The sequence below is a fragment of the Antrostomus carolinensis genome, unplaced genomic scaffold (genome assembly GCF_000700745.2).
Source record: "Antrostomus carolinensis isolate BGI_N321 unplaced genomic scaffold, ASM70074v2 scaffold3293, whole genome shotgun sequence".
Taxonomy (NCBI): domain Eukaryota; kingdom Metazoa; phylum Chordata; class Aves; order Caprimulgiformes; family Caprimulgidae; genus Antrostomus; species Antrostomus carolinensis.
Genome location: NW_010307202.1, coordinates 24,650 through 33,123, shown reverse-complemented (window position 1 = coordinate 33,123; position 8,474 = coordinate 24,650). Strand labels below are relative to the sequence as shown.

Below are 8,474 nucleotides of genomic sequence, written 5' to 3'. Positions count from 1 at the left end.
TTTTTTTTCGGTCGTGTGTGGGTTTTTTTTTTTCTTTTGGCAGACATCCTCAAGCATTTGAGACGGATGTGAGAGAGTTTTTAGTACTCATGCAAAACAACCAACTAAACATAACAGATTACATCAGCTCAGCCTTTTCAATTCCTGGATGGCAGCAGAGTGCTAATCCAACCTTCATCCTGGATTTCATAAACTGAAACAAGGGAGGCTGGCAGGAGCAGCGCTGCCGGATTGAGGAAGCTGACGACGGTGCAGCATGTGGGCAACTCACTGTATAAAGCTCATAAACTTGTAGGCTGATGTGTGCAGCTACCACTTTGGATTCTGTACTGCTGCTTCCCTCGGCACAAGGCACCAGCAGGCTGAGCATTAAACCCTGCTCTTTGGGATGGAGCATTTACCCCTGCAAGACATGAAAGGCTTCCTGTTTCTCACACTCCTCCTGATGCCCGTGCACGCTGGAACTGCTTGGAGTGCGAAATATGCAGTAGATTGTCCCGATCCCTGTGAGAGTAACGCGTGCAAAAGTACCTTGCGCTGTAAGAGAACAGTGCTGGATGACTGTGGCTGTTGCAGAGTGTGTGCAGCTGCTCTGGGGGAGACTTGCTATCGTACAGTCTCGGGTATGGATGGTGTCAAGTGTGGTCCTGGGCTGAAGTGCCAGTTTTACACTGAGGAGGATGACTTTGGTGATGAATTTGGTATCTGCAAAGGTAACAATATTCACTTTGCATGCACCCACTGTGGCAATTTGACAGCAGCCTACATATAGAGCTTGCCTCATGCTTGAAAGGTCTAAAATGGGATTTTTACAGTGTAGCCCTTAGCCAAGAAGAAAGTGAAAAATACCTGCTGGTATTAAAAGGTGTTACATGTAGGTAGGACAGGGCTATTAATGTGAGAATACTGTTTAGACCTGGAGACATGTGTGAGGAAATACGGATGGGGTGTGCTTGGAGATGAGATTTTTGATTGGGACTTGGGAGACCTGATCCTTCCACTGATTTGGTCAGTGGCTTTCTATAAGTTGCAAAGACTTTAATCCTGTGAATCCAACCTTGTCACAGGATCCTTGCCCCTGCCGGGCTCTCCCTGGGATGAGGTTTCCTCAGGCACCACCAGCTGCCTGCCCAGGGACCAGGTGCTCTCTCTGGGGTCTGGAAGATGGAGATAACAGCACTGCCTGAGCGTCTGGAGACATTATCATGTTTAATTCAGTCCTGCCTTTGAGGTGGTGAGCTACCCTAGGGATGTGGTCAGGGGGAGGCAAACAGATGCTCCTGCCTGAAAGATGGGAATAGTGGAACAGGAGCTGACTGTGAGATGAGCAGCCAGCCACTGCTCTTGGCTTACTCCAGGTATGCTGCATGCTGATTTATTTAGTCATTGACTATAATGGCATTTTTAATTTAAGAGCTAGCCTCACTCCATGCAAAAAGGAGAATCTTTAAAAGGAGAGGAGGTATTAAATTACTAAGATGTATGATGAAAGATTTTTAAATGAATAATTTTTTTAAAAGGCTTTGCAAAGTACGAATGCAGTGAGTTTTCCTGTGTTTGTGTACCACTTCAGTAAGTAGATACAGGTACGCTTTTGAATAACTTCCTTAAAAACTGATGTGTCTTGGCAGTTAAACATCAGGAGTACTAATAGCTTCAGTTAAAGTAATGACTTAGGACCAGATGCTGCAAAAATCATTCAGGCTGACTCACACGCAGCACACGCTTATTTACATTGGTGTTAAAAAAAAATTAAAGTGCATGCTTGAGGGTGAAACCCAAAATACTGCTTTTATTTCTAAAGACTAGAATTTATGCATGAAGTTAATATATTTGGTGCACCCACTGGAAAAGTATTTTACTGAGATATTTGACTGATCTTCAGTTTATTAAAAATTACTGCAGTGCAAGATACCACCTATAATTCTTTTAACATTTCTTTTTGAATTATTATATACTTTTCACTGTCCTCATAGGAATTTCTTTGCAATAGCACACTTCAAATGGGAAAAAAGAAACATTGAGGGACATGAGATCTGAATCCCCGTAGGTGAATCTTGGAAGGTCTGTAGAAAATGTGAAGTTTGTTGTTGTTTTTTCTTCCCCCAGTGAGTCAGTGAAAATGCTCTCATTAACTTCAATAAAACCATACCTTGACTTAGAGTTGTAAATTGTTATTTAAGGCTTATATTGCCCATATATTTATTTGCACTGAATAGTATAGATGTTATTTCTAACTCTTTTTCATCTCAGTTCTGACATAGTACAGTCTCTTTCTTTATGTATATGAATTTTATCAGGCAAAGTATGAAGCCAAGTATTGTTATTTTATACACCCATTTACAGCTATGATACAAAATCACTCACTCATTTTAATAACTTCCATGTTTGTAATAATTCATACAGTCAGGATGGCTAAATTCTCTCTGGTTGCCTGCGACTGGTTTACTTTGAAATTATGTAAAAATGACCTGAACTCTCCGTTCTCCATTTTTTTATTTCTAAAATGGGTAAAACATGGAGAGTAAATGTTTCAGAGCAATGTTTTGAGTACTTTTATGAGTGCATCATATTATTATCAGTAGCATTGCCATTATTGTTCAAAACAGTCTAAGGAATACCGGTGCTCTCCATTTTTATTAGTAAATACTCTAAATCTGAGGTATAACTGTCACATTAATGAACCTGCTTTTGCTTCCCTTATATCACTGGGAGATATTTGCAATTTATTTAAGAGCAGGATCCTACTGAACAAAATCTTCTAACAGCAAAATTGACTCAGATCTCAGTTTTGTCAAATCTGAAGAGCAGCATCAATGCCAGGATTTTTCCACATGGAGCCAAGTGCTTTGGGCTCAGTCTTGATTCTGTGCACAAATTTGCATCCCGCCTCTCTGGGCTGAGCGGCTGAGCACCTGCAGCAGGCAGGCTGATGCTCCACGTGATGTGTGCTCTCAGCTTGTCCTTCAAGGAGGATTGTGCACACAAAATTTGTTTTACTTTGGCAGGATTTTGTTTTTGTTTTATGTGGCCAAAGAGCAGATAGAAGAGTGTCCTTGCTTGGGAAGGGGAGTATGAAGCTCATCGAGGTCATCCAGGCTGGAGGGACTCACTGTGCAGTCCCTGGCAGGGAATTGGTTGATTTTCCAGTGCTTTTCACTTACAAAAGCATACCTGTTGGGCATGCAGAGAATTGTAAAATGCTGATTTCATTTTGGAGTATTAGTCTGAATTTCAGATAGCCTATGCTATATTGTGAAATGAAATATTTGCATTGATTCAAGAGGAGACTGGACAAAATGAGAAGGATAATCTTGTTGTGGGGTGTTATATACACAGAAGATGTGTCTGGTTCAGGAGTTCCCAGAGCTGAAAACTGGGGAGACTATGAGGGGGGAGGTGTAATTTGTGCTTACCATGGTCATCTTCTTTAAGTGTTTTGTGGGAGCCTGGGCTGGATGGATCTTTGGTCCAGCCTTGAATGGTCATTCATCTGCCCTTAGGAGTTCAATCATAAACTCCCCAGGACTTGCCATTTAAGGTGACTACACACCCTGGATTGGCAAGGACAACCTGAAGCCTAAAGACCTTTCTCCTGGGACATCCCAAACTTCTCTTGGGATGATCTTTTGTTTGGGGGTTTGGAAAGGGGATGTTGAAGCTTGATTTTCCTTGTCTCCAACCCTTCAGCTATGGTCCTGGGAAGGTACGCTGTTCAACAGCAAGGCAGGGGAAGATGAGGGCTGTGACCCCAGGTTTAAACCCTCTGGGAAGTTATTTAATCCAGCATATGATACATGTCAGCTATGGGATGGGGCAAATCCTCTGCACCTGACTTGTTTATTTTTTTTTCAAAAAACTTTTGGTCCCATCCTGACAGGTGCCCTTCGGTCCTCCTCTATGAGCTTGATCAGGGCTGGGAGGTTTGAATCAGGGCAGTGTGTAGGCAGATGCAGTACAACCAGGCAGCTGCCTTAGTGCTGGTGATCCCTTTAAAGCACACTCACTCTTTAGGCTGGAGGTGTAGGTGAGGTCTTTGCTGTCTGCCATGCAAAGGCAGACCTTCACTGTCTTGGTGAGCACAAGAATTGGTCGCACATGGGAATGCTCTACCCCAAGAGCTGTGAGCATCTCCAGGCAGAGGATACATTTGCTGGATAGCTCCTCAGGGTCGGGCTGGCTGCCTTCACCAAGACTACCTGCAGTGGTCCTGGCCACGAGCAGCCCAGTGCCAGCAATAGATTGCAGCCCTAAATCACAAGAGTCATACACAAGTGTATCATGCCCAAATAGAGAATTCAGGAACTTTTTGAAGTGTTCTTCTTTTCTAAACCCAATGCTAATACTTTAACTACATCCTCTATGATTACGTACTTACATATTCATATTGCCTTTAATTTGTATTTTAATACTACAAGTGTTTCAGAGAAGATTGCTGATAGAACATTGTAAATAAGTGATAGGAAATGAAGTATGTATATAATGTGTGTGAAGGTTTGTTAAAACTGGAAAATAACAGTTGGCACACTGAAATCCTGTAGTTAAGATTTAGCTGACCTCCAGTCAAAGGTTTTTCCACTTTTAAAGATATAAGCAGACCAGCTATTAAGAGTGCTGGCAGCTGACTTGAATCACTGAGGACTGCTTTGCTATATTACTTTCTTTCAGAGTGTCCCTATGGTACCTATGGAATGGAATGCAGGAAAACCTGCAACTGTCCCTCTGGCATCTGTGACAGAGTAACCGGGAAGTGTTTGAAGTTCCCCTTTTTTCAAATGTCTGCTTCAATGCCTCCAAATCGACGAAAGATTGTTTCACACACAGGTAAGACTTTGTGGGGCAGTTGATTTTAGCAGAAATCACCTTGTAAGTGATTTCTGCTAAAAATACACACCATGCTGTGTATGTTGTGCGTAAGTGATGTGTACTTTGACGGAGCTCTGCAAACAGCTGACAACACAAGGTACATTTATTTTTCTTATTAGCAGCTCCCTTAACATAAGGCAAGAAATTAGGTGAGCTGTAACACATGGTAAAAACATTTTGAAATCCTAACATGGGTGAAATACCTGGCAACTGTTGTGTGTGCTAGCAGTACAACATCACCTGTGCAATGGGAGGCTGTGCTAGGATTTGCATTAGTCAGTTCAGATGCGATGCATGTAGCTGCTTTGTGTAGAACAGGATTTCACTAGGTTGCATTTACTACTCTTAGCTAATACATGGTAAAAATGATATTTTTTCTATGAAAACAGAGCTTTATGCATTTTCAGATGTCAGTAAACTGTTTTATGAAATGTTTTATTGTAGTCATTTATCACAGTACCTCTGGAATAAGTTCTTACCTTTAAGATTATATCTGAAGCTTAAAACAGATCTTTCCAGAATTAAAAAAAGTCATGTGAGGTTCTGGAGCATTTTTGAGGCAGGAAGGAGAAATCACTGAAGATCTTTTATTCTCTGCCTGAAGATACTGAGTTATATTTGAACAAAGTTTACTCTAAATTTAAACACCAATCAAAATAAATACAAAGATAAAGATTTTAAATTAATGTCAGAGATTTAATCCTAGACCTACTGGGAGCTTTTCTAGGATTTCCCTCAAAAGTCTTTGAATTTTATTTCTCCTCCAATTGCAGTTTGTGTGCCTTATTTTGATTTTCTCCTGTTTGTTGCCTTAATACAAGCATTATCTTTCCACCATTCTCTGTTTAGAGGAAGTTAGACAGAAGCAAACTTCTTCAACTTATGCTTACACCACATTTAAAATGATCTTTTAAAAAAACCTGTGAGATGGATCAGTCCTGATTATTTTTTATTTTTCTACATGATTGTGCCCTTTTGCCTTTCTAGGTTTTGTTTATTGACAGAGGTGCTGAAATAACATGGAAAAAATACTCTGTATCTAGCTTATATTCCAAATCTTCCCAGGTAGCTTATTTTCCTCAGTTCGTCCTCCCTTTTCCTCTCCCTCTCTTTCCTTTGGTCCCAAACCTTCTGCTGCCTCGATGTTTAGCAGCTTGTCTGATCCCAGCCAGGTTGAGAAGCTGAACCCATAGAAACAGATTGTCTTTTTTACCCGTGCAAAGATTTCACACTGAATTGTGTCCTCAGAGGTCTGTCACTGGAAGTAGACCAGGGACACTGTGGGTAGTACTGCCTGGGATGGTCACATGTGGTTTCATTTAACAGTGGTCTTCAGAGGTAGCTATAGCATTTAGGACAGATCCTCAGTGAATTAAAACAGCTGTGAACGCTTCTGTGTTTTAAACAAGTGCCTGTGTATTTTATAAAGAGGTTATGGCTACATATACCCTAGGAAATTTAACGATGCCAAAGCATGTTCCTGTGTATTTTAATTTGACAGTCTTCACTATCAAACAGTAGGGCGATGGCTGGCATGCGTTGTCCCAGTGCAGCTAGCTGTGCCAAACAACCTCAGCTACAGCTCAGGAATCAGTATCAGCCAGGGACCATTTCCAGTAGACAAACTGGATATCTTTCACCTTTTTTTTTGGAGAGTAAGAGAGTTTAGTGGCATGCACCAGGCTATTCCACGCCAGCTGGCCTCGATCAGAGAATAGTTCCCAGGCATGTTTAATTTACTGCAGTAGTGTTGAGGATGTGCTGCTTGGTCCCATGTCACCCTGGAGTGTTACGATGAGAACTGGAAACTAAACTCAAATCACTTGCCTTAAACTATCAGCAAACACACCTGGCATATGCCATAATTTGGCAGAAATTTTGCAACTAGATAATTGGAGGCATTCAGGGAGACTCCTGCAAGATTTGTCAAGTAAGGTTTTTCTGAAGTGTTTTCAAAACCATGGACATTGCTGAAGGAAAATATTTAAATTCTCTCAATTTCATGAAATTCGCCTTTGTTTTTGTATATTTTCAGAGAACGACATGGCATCAGGGGATGGCAATTCTGTAAAAGAGGAATTCGTTAAGGAGAAAGCTATTCTCTCTCCAGTAATGAAATGGCTAAATCCTCGCTGATATCTGCTTACACTCATAAGACACTCAAGTGATGCATTTCTCACAGATTATTGAATATGCAACAACACACTTTAAGAACAAAGTAGATCCATAGCATATGAAAATGTAACCTCTGAAGGCAAATTGTGATACTATTTTTCATAAGAAAAATGTTTACTTAAAAATAGACTGCACAGTGTATATGATTTTTGATATTTGTTTTGATAAGTATTTTAACAGAGAAATTTATTGTGAATTCCTGAATGTACAGTAATATTACAAAATGAACATGATTCAACTCTCCTCATTTAATTAATGCCAGAGGCTGAATCTTGCAGCCTGAGGCCAGGAAAGCTCTCACCGAATTCAGTGGACAGCTTGGGTGAGTGAAATTACTGGTGTGGAGCCACTGTGAAAGAAATGCACATCAACAAATCCCAAGATAGAAAGCAACACCCCAAGTCACGAGAATAATAATGATGTAGGAGCACAACAGTGTGAACTAAAGAAACCAGTGTTAGTTGTTAGTCTTTTTGGAAGTTTGTTGACAATTCCTTGGAGATAAATATGCCTTTCTTCAGTGAGAAGACACCCGGCATTTCGGTTTATACATTAGTAAATAATTTAGCCAAGACACTGCAGACATATATTGTATTGTGGTAGACTTCTAAAGTTAAATTCTGTACAGAGAAAACACAGCTTGGTAAATTATACAGATTTGTAGAGGAGGACCTGAAATGCAAGAAGCTGCTTAGCATTATTTAAATCTATATGTTTCTATAAAGCAGCTTAGTTTTGTGCCATTAAGGTGATGTCTGCATTTCTTGGGGAAGAGCAGGTCCAATGCCAGAGGCCAGCATATGGACTTTCATACTTTCCAACGTCGCTGCTGTCTGCAGCCCTGCTGAGACTCACAGGGAGTTCATCTGATCCAATGTAGGGAAGACTCGGACCCTCAGTGAGTGGTAGTGCAACCACAGCCTGCACTAGTTTGGTGCCCAGTGCTTCGTTTCTTACTTGCATGAGCAAGTGGACCCATTTCAGCCAGGAGGATAACATACATGTTAGAGTGTTGTAGGAACTGACAGTCCTCATTTGGTCCAGACTGGATGATATATTTGTAATACAAGAATCCACACTGGGATGGGTTTGCTAATATGTCTGGAAACAACCAGATGTTCAGATAATGGAAATTGATGTAGCTGCATCAGAGTGAACCTTGATTGCATGAGTTTAGCAACTGCCTTGTAATACAGAGCACTCACATTGGAAATGTGGTTTGAATTATTTCCTTTTAAATCAATGTGAGCTTTATCAGTGACTTCAGTGAAAGAAGGAGCACACACTACTGCAGCTGAAGGTTGGTGCAGGATCCAAAAACATACTTTAAAAACTACAAACAACAGAAACTCCAAGTACTTTAAAGAGTCCAAATCCTGATGCAAAGACAATGTCGGTGGAAGCAGTCTGCTTTTGCCTGGGAAGGCAGCGCC

The 8,474-nt window shown here is 40.9% G+C and overlaps 1 protein-coding gene across 2 annotated transcripts; it reads left to right on the top strand.

Moving 5' to 3' along the window:
* The first annotated feature begins 388 nt into the window (after positions 1-388).
* On the top strand, positions 389-7,002 carry ESM1 (endothelial cell specific molecule 1). Of its 2 annotated transcripts, XM_010165341.1 has the most exons (3): positions 389-713; positions 4,669-4,824; positions 6,902-7,002. In XM_010165341.1, the coding sequence occupies exons 1-3, from the start codon at positions 389-391 to the stop codon at positions 7,000-7,002; spliced, it is 582 nt and encodes a 193-aa protein (XP_010163643.1). The 2 variants fall into 2 exon arrangements, with proteins under 2 accessions (XP_010163643.1, XP_010163644.1); XM_010165342.1 differs by lacking the exon at positions 4,669-4,824 and having other exon boundaries at positions 413-713.
* Positions 7,003-8,474: the final 1,472 nt, after the last annotated feature.

Coding starts and splice junctions, on each gene's coding strand:
- ESM1 (XM_010165341.1), top strand. CDS start 389: ATGGAGCATTTACCCCTGCAAGACATGAAAGGCTTCCTGTTTCTCACA. Junction 714..4,668: donor TGAATTTGGTATCTGCAAAG/GTAACAATATTC, acceptor ACTTTCTTTCAG/AGTGTCCCTATGGTACCTAT. Junction 4,825..6,901: donor AAAGATTGTTTCACACACAG/GTAAGACTTTGT, acceptor GTATATTTTCAG/AGAACGACATGGCATCAGGG.